The 13438-nt window shown below is 44.6% G+C and overlaps 1 protein-coding gene across 1 annotated transcript in view; it reads right to left on the reverse strand.

Annotated features, from left to right (window-relative positions):
• Window positions 1-445: 445 nt before the first annotated feature.
• The window catches only part of LOC121539912 (leucine-rich repeat and immunoglobulin-like domain-containing nogo receptor-interacting protein 3), a 37656-nt gene continuing 24663 nt past the window's right edge, over window positions 446-13438 (reverse strand). The window contains exon 2 of the mRNA XM_041848558.2: window positions 446-2720. Coding sequence (XP_041704492.1) covers window positions 850-2670 — 1821 coding nt within the window. The 5' untranslated portion in view covers window positions 2671-2720 and the 3' untranslated portion in view covers window positions 446-849. The remainder of the gene's footprint in view (window positions 2721-13438) is intronic.

Below are 13438 nucleotides of genomic sequence, written 5' to 3' on the forward strand. Positions count from 1 at the left end.
CACCCTGTGATTATGTATTCATGAGTGAGGAGAGATGGCTTCCAATCACCTTAGGTGGAATAATTAAGAACCTGATATGAGGTTTTATAGTGTTATGATGTCATGTCATAGTATCGTGGGGACCAGGTTAGAGTTGGTAGATAATTGGCTTGGTGCCACAGAGTCTACATTCCGTTATGTCAAAGGAGATTACAGATGTTTATGATATCATGATGGATGGACAGGATATACTGACTTGGGGTAAAGAGTAATAACATCAGAGAAAGGGAGTGCCCATGGAGGGTTACCAGATGTAGGTTAAGGAAGGGTAACCAAGAGTATAAAAGATGTGAGATTTGTGTACGTGGGTTCAACTGACAATGGGGCAAGGCTATGTCCGTTTGTTAGATGAACCCACGAGCTCGTGATCAAATAAACACTTGGTATAAAATCTCCACAGAATGTCTAAGTAAATTCTTGCATCCTCACTTCTCAATACCAGAAACTCATCATAACATAACCTTAAAGGGGAGGGTGCACTGCAGAGAGACAGATGGAGCTGTGCAGGGGTGTTGTGTTTTGAATCTTAACGGTTAATAGGATGTTGTGACATCTTTAACTATCATCCAGACTCCTCTGCACAAGACAGACCACAATACACAAATAGCAATTGAGAGAATATGTGTCTGTACCAAATCAATTTACCTATTTACTTTTTGTTGATACAGACATAGTACGAAACAAAGTCTTAGTAAATTGTCTTAGATCAACCTAATGAGTTGATTTCTGAACTGACAGGGATCAGAATCATAAAGTCCAAAGTCATTATTGTGTCCCCATCCTAGTAAACAGAGCGACCCGTTTTCTGACTCAAATCATCTTCATGTTGAACTTGCGGGCCCCTCCTTGTCCGCCGCTGGCAGCAGGGCCATCCACCTTTCTGAAAGAGTACTCAACTGAGAAGTTATTCTTGTGCTGTCCCCGACCCCGGCTCCATGCGAACAGCATCAGGAAACAGAAAACCACCACCCCAAGGAACAAGCAACACCCCATGGCTGTGGATATCAGGATTGTCTTGAGGTCCAAGGTGAACTTGAGGAAGACCTTGGTGTCGTTCAGATTGGTCTCGTTGAGGTCACCTGTGTAGTATGTGCGGTTGGCCATGAGTGCCGCGTCTAGAGGCAGCGCGCTCACGGTCAGCGTGGCAAAGTAGGTGGCGTTGCCCCCAGCATTGCTGGCGATGCAGATGTAGGTGCCGCTGTCGGTCATCTGGGCGTAGCGGATCTCCAGCGTTCCCTCGGGTAGGACAGTGACACGTCCAGTGCTCTTGGTAGTGATCCGGCGGCGCTGGGGAGATACCCAGAAGATGATAGGTGTGGGCTCACCCTCCGCCTGGCACACAAAGGACACTACCTGGCCCTCCCTGGCAGTCACTGGCTGCAGCTTCCTGTTGCGTATCTTGGGCTTCTGGCAGGTAAAGTGGTCGAAGAGGGCAGAGTCTGAGAAGGCGCTGAGGGCCCTGCCCTGCACCTCCAATGGGCCCGCACACACTGGGGACTTCCCTTCAAAGTTGAGGGTCTTCCTGCGCTGGAGGATCCAGAGCAGGCGGCAGTCACAGGACAGAGGGTTCCCGTCCACACGCAGCGTCTCCAGGGTGTTGACGGACTGGAAGGCGCCCTCCTCCAGGGTTACCAGGGCGTTAGTGGACAGGTTGAGCAGGCGGATCTGCCGAAGGCCGCCGAGGGCGTACGACTGCACCGTCATCAGGTTGGTGTTAACCAGGTGCAGCTCCTTCAGACGGACCAAGTCCCTCAGGGCCCAAGACTCCAGAACGGAGATAGGGTTGTATGAGAGATTGAGGCTGGTGAGGAGGGCCAGGCTGCGCAGGGCGGCCGTGGGCACGGAGGTGATGTTGGTGTTGGTGATTGACAACCAGAACAGGTTAAGGCCCTGGAGGCTGTGGGGGGAGATGTGCTCCAGGAAAGGCCAGTGGTCGATCTCCAGCCCCCGCAGCCCGCCCAGTTTACGGAAGTTCTGGTCCTCCAGGGAGGAGATGCTGAGGTAGCGCAGGCGCAGAGTGACCAGGCTGCGGAGGTAGGATAGAGACTGGCTGGAGATGGAGGTCAGGTTACACCTCTCAATGGTGAGCTCCCTCAGCCCCACCAGGCCCAGGAAGGCCTTGTTGGAGATGTAGACTAGGTCGTTGTCACCAACCTCCAGGTTCCTCAGGCTCTTCAGGTCCTGGAAGGTGAAGTCCAACAGGATGACAATCTTGTTCCCGCTCAGGTCCAGCGTGGTGAGGTTGGTGAGGCGTGAGAATGCGCCCATGGGGACCAGTTTGAGCTGATTCCCCCTCAGCGACAGCACCCTCAGGTTCTGCAGGCTGGAGAAGGCGTTGGGCTCCAGGACGCTGATAATGTTCTCACTCAGGTCCAGCTCCTCCAGCCGAGGGTAGGAGAGGAGGTCGCCATGCTCCACCCAGCGAAGCCTGTTCCCACTCAGGTCCAGCAGGCGTGTGTCCGAGCAGATGCCGTCGGGGAGGGCAGACAGGCGCTTGCCGTGGCATGCCACAGACTTGAGCTTGGCCATGCACTCACAGCGCTGGGGACAGCCTTGGCTCTGAGTGGAGGCCACAGTAGTCAGCAGCAACATGAGCAGGCCAGGCCAACCCAGGCCTGGAACAGCTACCATGCCCCCTCTCTACCTTTGCACCGCTGGGGCTGAATCACTGAACCAGACACCTGTCCACAGAAACCAAGAGACAGAAAGAGAGAGAATTGAACAGACAAATACAAATCAGTGCATGTATATTCCCTCCAACAGTTGCGATCAAACACTGTCAATTAGTAGAATTACTATTACAGATTTTAATTAACTTCGCAAGTACAATTACAGCTAGTGCTCTGAGTCAAGTCTCAGAGGGTTACACACCATGGGAAACCCAGCCTGAGTTTCTAGTAAGTTATTATTCTGTTTAGAGGAACGACCCCAGAAGATAATGAGTGAGAAGTTAATTTACTCATCATGAAAAGGTGAGAAACAATGGTGTGATCTAAAGATCTGACTCATACCCTGTTTGTCATACCTCCATGCTCCAACATCAACCAATACCGCTGGGCAGAAAATCTAGTTTTCAATCCGGGAGCAAGTGTTATAGTGTTCAAATTACACTTTAGTGTAGCTCTCAGGCAAGGTCACACATCACACAAGGCTATGACCCAGCGCACAACACTATAATACTTCCATTACATCTCCATATTGTCTCTCTGAAGCTTGAGAGAACTATTCCTGGATCTCATATAACAGAGCACTCCACAGGGTAATGACCACCTGCATCAGAGCGTTAATCCTTTCCTCAATCCATAATTTTCTCAAATGTATACCTTTGGCATGAAACATCCCAGGAATAACGTGTTCTATAACATCATATTATAATATAATATGCCATTTAGCAGACGCTTTTATCCAAAGCGACTTACAGTCATGCGTGCATACATTTTTGTTTTTGGGTGGTCCCGGGGATCGAACCCACTACCTTGGCATTACAAGCGCCGTGCTCTACCAGCTGACCTACAGAGGACCATATTCATTAAATGGTGGGCTTACGGAGGAGTAAATGTATTAAAACCCCATGAGGCCAATGTATTAAAAACCACATGAGACCTGTCACTCCCATTAGTTCATGCATGAGGAAGTCCCCGAGCCATGTGTTGTGTGTGTCACCCGAGCACACCGATACTCTTCTTACTACAGGCCATAAATTAACGCAGTGAAATCATGAACAGAGGAGCATGCCCTAGAATGTTTAAACATAGCAACGCCTCATGAAATATGCACTCAACACAGTGTGCCATAAATGTATGAATCAGTTAGACAGAAATGCTGCTAAAGTCCCAGAGTAACGTAATTTCCTTTGGGGGGTTATTAGTAAGAATTCAGTGAACTCTAACACTGTGTTATAGTCTACTCCCCTCTGACACAATATCGTATGCACACACCCAACCCCCTCACACCATCACACCCACACCACAGGGTGTGATCAGAGAGGACCAGTGACACTCGAGAGCAAACAGAAAATGTCTGAGGATTTTAAACTCCCACAGATGACTTAATCATTATTTTCATGTTCCTAAGATCTACACGCTCTGATTTCAATTGATCTCGAGACATAGGAATAAGTATACCCATTAGTCGACCTGTCACAGCCTAAAACTAGCTGATAATAATGTCTTCTGATCAGTTTAAAGGCATAAATGCGTTCGTACAGTACAGCTTTGAAGAGACACAGGAAATGCATGTGAGGCATATTTAGGGCAGCACTTTGCAAATGCTATCAATTTCAAGGATTTATCTTGCCATGCTTAAGGACCGCCAACTGTCCACACAACGCATTCCAATTGCCCTTTAAATGTTACAGCCATATCCTGGAAAGCCCATACAAGGTACTTTTGTGCAAAATAAAATGATGGCCTATCTTTCTATGTGCCCTGTGTGATTTTCAAATTCATCAAATTTAAGCTGCAGAGGTATTGAATGAACAATAGGAGTGTAATATCATATGGCAATTCCCCAGGCATGGGTCGATGTAAAAACTAATGAATAATATATAAAATAAATTGTACTTATAGGGCGCACACAGCCAAGAACAATAGTTCTCCCATTTCTCCCACAGAGATCATACTATACAGTACAGCGCCAGCCAGATAAACACAGACAGTGGAGTGGGTGGATACAGTGACCCTGAATTCATCAGTTCTCTGGCCGGAGCCAAATTACCCAGCAGCCCCCCGAAAACACCCAGAGAGACTCTGGCAAAGTGTGGCTTTTCAGCTCCAAAGTACCAAGCACAGGTTATCAACAGAGACAGATTTAGAATATAGAGTGGGTTGTGTAGCGTAGGGGCAGTGCCCACTGTGACTGATGTTTCCCCCCTCGATCTCTGTAACACTACTTCCACCTCAGTCTCGTTTCTCCGCTTCTCCTCGTTCACCTGTGTTTGCGTAAAGGCTACTAGCGGACAAAATGGATGACAAATTAAGAAAATGTTCAGATGAGAGAAGTTTACCAAATGATGTCCGTCTGTCCTTATTTACAGATACCAATTCAGAGTTATGGAGTTGAAGGGCTGACATGAGGGCCTGGAGTGTGATGCCTCCACTTGAAGAAACATGAGGGACATTAAGAGAGGACAGGACGAGGAAGTTCTGCCAAACAAGACAAACGTAAACATGTCGTCCCCCACGAATGATGGAGCACCCATTCGGAAAATGTATGGAGTAAAAAGTACATTGTTTTCTTTAGGAATGTAGTGGAGTAAAAGTAAAAGTTGTCCAAAATATGAATAGTAAAGTAAAGTACAGATACCCCAAAAAACGACTTAAGTAGTACTTTAAAGTATTTTTACTTAAGTACTTTGCACCACTGTTTATTACTATAGCTCCCGTTTTGAGCCAATCAGTGTAATTGTAAATGCCAGTGCTGTCTGTGATATCACGTGACTATCGTACGAACGTACTAATGGACGGAGACGGAGACAGATCCACAGTCCCCTCCCCAATTTCATCGTGGGGGACAATCGAGCACATTACTCACCATGGGTTAGCGAGCCCCCTGTAATGTAATGCATGCAGCATCAAGCCTCTCCACAGGATAACAGAGGTGTTTGTTTATGTAACCATGGACTCTAATCCATGAAAATTCTGAATGATAAGGTGTTTACAAACATTTCCAACCCACTCGATATCTCACACCTAACATAACAGAGCTTTTAATAGGATCAATGTAGTTCAATCACAATGTTCTTTCTCTCAATATATCTCTCAAACGTAAGCAATTGTTTTTGTGACACTGGGTTGAATTGACTGTGTGTACAATAGGCAAAGTTGCCGGAGTAATGATGCTGTGTGGGTGTTGGATACTGCTCAGAGGTAGCTAGGAAGAAGTGTGGGTGTGTGTATCGCTCTCCAGCAGGCAGCACATCATAATCTCTCCAGCGTTTCCACTGCAAGTGATGGACTCGCATCGATTTCAGCTCCACCACCATGCCCACTCACACTTTACATAAGCATGTCCTCCTCAGTCTAAAACACAGCACTCCTCTCTGAGGTTCCATCATCAGCAGTAGTAATACCCAGCCAGCATGGGGAAGCCCTGGGGCACCTGGCATAGCAGGCCAGCCTGATGATTGATTCTCTGGATGGGCTCTATTTAACAGACTTCCCCTCTACCTTCCACCTCATAGTCCCATGATGGATCACTGCTGCACTTCCAGCCTGGGCCCTGGGCCCTCCACAGCAGGCAAGGACACAGCCACCATTGGAGGACAGCAGGCCAGGAGTGGTATGGGGGACCACTGTGGACATTATGGTGACATGGCAGGTCAGAGGAGATGGACAAGGAGGTAAATAGCACACGTAAGTGTGTTTTTGTCCTCAGGCGATATGCAAAGTACTGTGACTGATGATGGCTGCTGTCTGCCATCATCAGTCTGCTGTCATATTATGTTCATGTGTTCTTCAGGCTTTATAGAGGGACTATTAAAGAGGTACTTTATAGAGGTACTTTAGAGGCTTTCTATTAAAATCATCAGGGATTACTTTCTATCGTATGGAGAAACCCAATGGCACACAGAGGACGGGAGTAAGAATGTGATGTTGTCCAACATTGTCACGACTCTCTGTGAGATGCGGTAAACGAATTCAGGCGCAGGACACAGAACTCTCGGATACGTACTTTTAATACGAAAAGGATCCAAAAGGACACAGAAAATAACTCCACGCAGGGAGGAAATAACCCGCTCACAAAATAGACAACCGTGAAGGGGAAAACAATCACACACAAAGTACAGATGAGAGACAGGGGTAATTATAAGGGAAACAATTAACATAATGACGAACAGGTGTAAACAATACAGACAAAACTAAACAAACACCGATAACATCGAACGGCAGTAGCTAGTACTCCGGGGACGACGAACGCCGAAGCCTGCCCTAGCAAGGAGGAGGAGCAGCCTCGGCAGAATCCGTGACAAACATGCATATTTGATAAGGAAGAAACGGAGGAGGCTTATGGGTCTTTCTATAAATAATGGGGCCAATGTGTGACACTGGGATCTACATTTCTAAATGTTTTGAAATTAAAATTTAAATGATTTTCATGCAGTTCTACATGTGTGCTTAGAGGAATAAAAGTGAATATACAGTGGGGGAAAAAAGTATTTAGTCAGCCACCAATTGTGCAAGTTCTCCCACTTAAAAAGATGAGAGAGGCCTGTAATTTTCATCATAGGTACACGTCAACTATGACAGACAAAATGAGAATTTTTTTTCCAGAAAATCACATTGTAGGATTTTTAATGAATTTATTTGCAAATTATGGTGGAAAATAAGTATTTGGTCAATAACAAAAGTTTCTCAATACTTTGTTATATACCTTTTGTTGGCAATGACACAGGTCAAACGTTTTCTGTAAGTCTTCACAAGGTTTTCACACACTGTTGCTGGTATTTTGGCCCATTCCTCCATGCAGATCTCCTCTAGAGCAGTGATGTTTTGGGGCTGTCGCTGGGCAACACAGACTTTCAACTCCCTCCAAAGATTTTCTATGGGGTTGAGATCTGGAGACTGGCTAGGCCACTCCAGGACCTTGATATGCTTCTTACGAAGCCACTCCTTCGTTGCCCGGGCGGTGTGTTTGGGATCATTGTCATGCTGAAAGACCCAGCCACGTTTCATCTTCAATGCCTTTGCTGATGGAAGGAAGTTTTCACTCAAAATCTCATGATACATGGCCCCATTCATTCTTTCCTTTACACGGATCAGTCGTCCTGGTCCCTTTGCAGAAAAACAGCCCCAAAGCATGATGTTTCCACCCCCATGCTTCACAGTAGGTATGGTGTTCTTTGGATGCAACTCAGCATTCTTTGTCCTCCAAACACGACGAGTTGAGTTTTTACCAAAAAGTTCTATTTTGGTTTCATCTGACCATATGACATTCTCCCAATCCTCTTCTGGATCATCCAAATGCACTCTAGCAAACTTCAGATGGGCCTGGACATGTACTGGCTTAAGCAGGGGGACACGTCTGGCACTGCAGGATTTGAGTCCCTGGCGGCGTAGTGTGTTACTGATGGTAGGCTTTGTTACTTTGGTCCCAGCTTTCTGCAGGTCATTCACTAGGTCCCCCCGTGTGGTTCTGGGATTTTTGCTCACTGTTCTTGTGATTATTTTGGCCCCACGTGGTGAGATCTTGCGTGGAGCCCCAGATCGAGGGAGATTATCAGTGGTCTTGTATGTCTTCCATTTCCTAATAATTGCTCCCACAGTTGATTTCTTCAAACCAAGCTGCTTACCTATTGCAGATTCAGTCTTCCCAGCCTGGTGCAGGTCTACAATTTTGTTTCTGGTGTCCTTTGACAGCTCTTTGGTCTTGGCCATAGTGGAGTTTGGAGTGTGACTGTTTGAGGTTGTGGACAGGTGTCTTTTATACTGATAACAAGTTAAAACAGGTGCCATTAATACAGGTAACGAGTGGAGGACAGAGGAGCCTCTTAAAGAAGAAGTTATAGGTCTGTGAGAGCCAGAAATCTTGCTTGTTTGTAGGTGACCAAATACTTATTTTCCACCATAATTTGCAAATAAATTCATTAAAAATCCTACAATGTGATTTTCTGGAGAAAAAAAATCTGAATTTGTCTGTCATAGTTGACGTGTACCTGTGATGACAATTACAGGCCTCTCTCATCTTTTTAAGTAGGAGAACTTGCACAATTGGTGGCTGACTAAATACTTTATTCCCCCACTGTATGCAAATTGGCCCATAACTCCACCTATACAACAACATAGGCCTAGGACTATACATCCTTTAAGCAGGGCTCATACAGACATCCACAAGTCAAATTCAAGGACTTTCAGGGACTTTTTCAAGCACCTAATTGTATGTAATTTTCAAGGACCTCAATGTTATACAATTGTATAATTTACATAATTGAATCATTGTACCATCTAAACCACTGTGTAATATATTGTTCCAAAAATACTGTTGTTTCAGCTGTTTGAAGCTGGTGTATAAAACCGAAAGTAAAAGACGCAAAAACTAAACTTAAGAACAGAAAGCATAGAAATAGCATAGAACAGATCTACCGCCTCTTATAAGTGCGTTCAAGTAGATTGATAGATGTATAACTCATATTTTTATGTGAATTTGGTCAGGTCGCCCAAAAAGTTACAAATTGCCACTAACACAACAGAGTAACACAACACCCTTCAATTGAAGCAGCAGGAAACAAATGAAAGTGGCCACATCTCTCACAAAAACGGATCCAAAATGATATCACCGATAATTATAAGGGAGCAGGAGAACTTGGAATTATTGTAGCCAATTTATAATAACCTTTCAAGCACCAAATTGAGGAAATGTCTGATTTTCAAGGAATTCCAGTACTTGAATTTCTGATACTGTCACGCCCTGGCTCTGGGGACTCTTTTATGTTGAGCCAGGGTGTGTAGGTTCTATGTTATAGTTTTCTATGTTTTGTTCTAGATCATTTATATCTATGTTGGCCAGGGTGGTTCCCAATCAGAGACAGCTGTAGCTCGTTGTCTCTGATTGGGGACCATACTTAGGCAGCCTGTTTGCACTAGTTCATTGTGGGATCTTGATCCAAAAGGTTTGTTGTATGACCTAGGACTTCACGTATCGTTTTGTTGTTTTTGTTCGGGTGTGTGTACTTAATAAAATAATGTACGCTTATCACGCTGCGCCTTGGTCCGCTTCCGTTAACGATCGTGACAGATCTCCAAATTCAAGTTAAAGTAAAGTTGCTTACTTCAAGCCCCTTGTATTGTTTAAAATTGCAGGTCTAACATGGAAAACAAAATGTATTTGTCATGTTATTTCATTACCAGATCATGTTGTGAAGAAGCCCACTAGGCTATGTAATTTGTTGTCATTATAAACAAAATAATTCATAGGAATAGCGTTGGGTGTTCTGCAATAGTCTATCCTACACAATTGCGCACAGTAGACTGTGTCCACTCTGAGGCACAAAAACATATGAAAGCATGAATTTATTACCTTGATGCTTTCTCTGTTAAATGTAACAAGACCCTGCTGTAAATCAAACAGACAACAACAGATTACCAACATCCATTCGCTAGGAATATTAGATCCAACGTGGATCCAGGCACAACTGTCTTCACCGGCTTAATAAATGAGACACCAAAATATTCTGGACATTACTCGCAAAAACCTTTTTTCCAGCACTTGGGCTGTTGTTGCATCGCATGCACTATCACAACAGCTGTTCGTCACTTGACTGTCATTCGGAAAATTCCTTCCTGGATTAGATGATGATGTGTGAAAATATCACAGTGTAACTAATCAGCTGGACACCAAATGCGCATCTAACAAATATTATGCATAATTATGGAATAGCCACGTTAATGACAGTATTGAATTTAGGTTTTAAGTATCAAGGTAGGGTGACTTTCAGTTAGAAGCATTTGATTTCGCAATAAATACATTATTTTGGATTTGTGTGCACATGAAAACATAAGGACACACGAAATGTTAGGTAGTTACACTGCATTTCTGAGATCTCTATACAAAAAACAGTCGACAGCAAAATCCAGGATTCTTACAGGTTTCAATTTCAATGTCTAATTTAAATCAAATCAAATTTTATTTGTCACATGCGCCGAATACAACAGGTGTAGACCTTACCTTGAAATGCTTACTTACAAGCCCTTAACCAACAATGCAGTTCAAGCAATAGAGTTAAGAAAATATTTACTAAATAAACAAAATAAAAAAATTAAATAAAAAGTAACACAATATAATAAGACTTTAACTGATTCATGCTTAATATATGATATAACGACAACTTACACTGCAATAAATGCAAGGACAGAAAAGTAATATTTGATGTTACATGATTTTGGACAAATCCGTCAAGACAGCAGCCATGATAAAGGGTTAAACAACTTGTGAATTTGATTGACTATAGCTATGATCCCCCCTTATATGTTAATGTATTGACATGAAAAAAAATTGTTGATTATTATCAATGACTTATCAACAGCTGTAACAATTTGTCCAGTGTACGAAATCCTCACAGGTACTCTAGTTTATAGAAAGACCCTTATACGTGAGGGGATCTCGAAACAACCGCTGAATATTTGTTTTAACGTCACGGCCCACGGTCATGACCCACTGACAGTGACATGACCTTACCTGGGTCATTAGACCCCCCATCTACCCCCACCACTACCACTGCTGATTCACAATATATGATAGATGGGTGGATATGGATACTGTATGGATACTAGATCCATAGACAAGACAATGGTCCAAACCAGCCCCTTCACCAGCAACCATTTTCTTATCATTATTTTCTTCATTGTTTTTAAAAAACAAAATATTGTATTAACTGTGTTAACTGACTATAAACAGTACCTCATTGTTGGGTGACAAATGGTAAGCTGACATTTTGTATGGGCAGCATTCAGACAGCATTGCTCTGAGGTTAAACCGGGATAGGGTGAGGTCCTTGACAAACACGTCCAAACGATCTATCCATCTAAGCAAAGTCAGTTTGAGTTAACACCACAGAGTTGTTGCTCTAAAGAACATTAAGTTAAATGTCACTCCAATGACCCACACTCCATCACCGTAATGCTACGTGACATATCCTCCCCTAGTCGCACACAATGATGCCATGAAGCCAGCAGTGTCTTTTAAAATGCACCCAATGGTGTTATCTTACCAACTACCAAGCTCCTTGGCTGTGCACCCAATGGTGTTATCTTACCAACTACCAACCTCCTAGGCTGTGCACCCAATGGTGTTATCTTACCAACTACCAAGCTCCTTGGCTGTGCACCCAATGGTGTTATCTTACCAACTACCAAGCTCCTTGGCTGTGCACCCAATGGTGTTATCTTACCAACTACCAACCTCCTAGGCTGTGCACCCAATGGTGTTATCTTACCAACTACCAAGCTCCTTGGCTGTACACCCAATGGTGTTATCTTACCAACTACCAAGCTCCTTGGCTGTGCACCCAATGGTGTTATCTTACCAACTACCAAGCTCCTTGGCTGTGCACCCAATGGTGTTATCTTACCAACTACCAAGCTCCTTGGCTGTGCACCCAATGGTGTTATCTTACCAACTACCAAGCTCCTTGACTGTGCACCCAATGGTGTTATCTTACCAACTACCAAGCTCCTTGACTGTGCACCCAATGGTGTTATCTTACCAACTACCAAGCTCCTTGGCTGTGCACCCAATGGTGTTATCTTACCAACTACCAAGCTCCTTGGCTGTGCACCCAATGGTGTTATCTTACCAACTACCAACATCCTAGGCTGTGCACCCAATGGTGTTATCTTACCAACTACCAAGCTCCTTGGCTGTGCGCCCAATGGTGTTATCTTACCAACTACCAAGCTCCTTGGCTGTGCACCCAATGGTGTTATCTTACCAACTACCAAGCTCCTTGGCTGTGCACCCAATGGTGTTATCTTACCAACTACCAACCTCCTAGGCTGTGCACCCAATGGTGTTATCTTACCAACTACCAAGCTCCTTGGCTGTGCACCCAATGGTGTTATCTTACCAACTACCAAGCTCCTTGGCTGTGCACCCAATGGTGTTATCTTACCAACTACCAAGCTCCTTGGCTGTGCACCCAATGGTGTTATCTTACCAACTACCAAGCTCCTTGGCTGTGCACCCAATGGTGTTATCTTACCAACTACCAAGCTCCTTGACTGTGCACCCAATGGTGTTATCTTACCAACTACCAAGCTCCTTGGCTGTGCACCCAATGGTGTTATCTTACCAACTACCAAGCTCCTTGGCTATGCACCCAATGGTGTTATCTTACCAACTACCAAGCTCCTTGGCTGTGCACCCAATGGTGTTATCTTACCAACTACCAAGCTCCTTGGCTGTGCACCCAATGGTGTTATCTTACCAACTACCAACCTCCTAGGCTGTGCACCCAATGGTGTTATCTTACCAACTACCAAGCTCCTTGGCTGTGCACCCAATGGTGTTATCTTACCAACAACCAAGCTCCTTGGCTGTGCACCCAATGGTGTTATCTTACCAACTACCAAGCTCCTTGGCTGTGCACCCAATGGTGTTATCTTACCAACTACCAAGCTCCTTGGCTGTGCACCCAATGGTGTTATTTTACCAACTACCAAGCTCCTTGACTGTGCACCCAATGGTGTTATCTTACCAACTACCAAGCTCCTTGGCTGTGCACCCAATGGTGTTATCTTACCAACTACCAAGCTCCTTGGCTGTGCACCCAATGGTGTTATCTTACCAACTACCAAGCTCCTTGGCTGTGCACCCAATGGTGTTATCTTACCAACTACCAAGCTCCTTGACTGTGCACCCAATGGTGTTATCTTACCAACTACCAACCTCCTAGGCTGTGCAACGG

This window comes from Coregonus clupeaformis, chromosome 26, assembly GCF_020615455.1.
Source record: "Coregonus clupeaformis isolate EN_2021a chromosome 26, ASM2061545v1, whole genome shotgun sequence".
Lineage (NCBI taxonomy): Eukaryota > Metazoa > Chordata > Actinopteri > Salmoniformes > Salmonidae > Coregonus > Coregonus clupeaformis.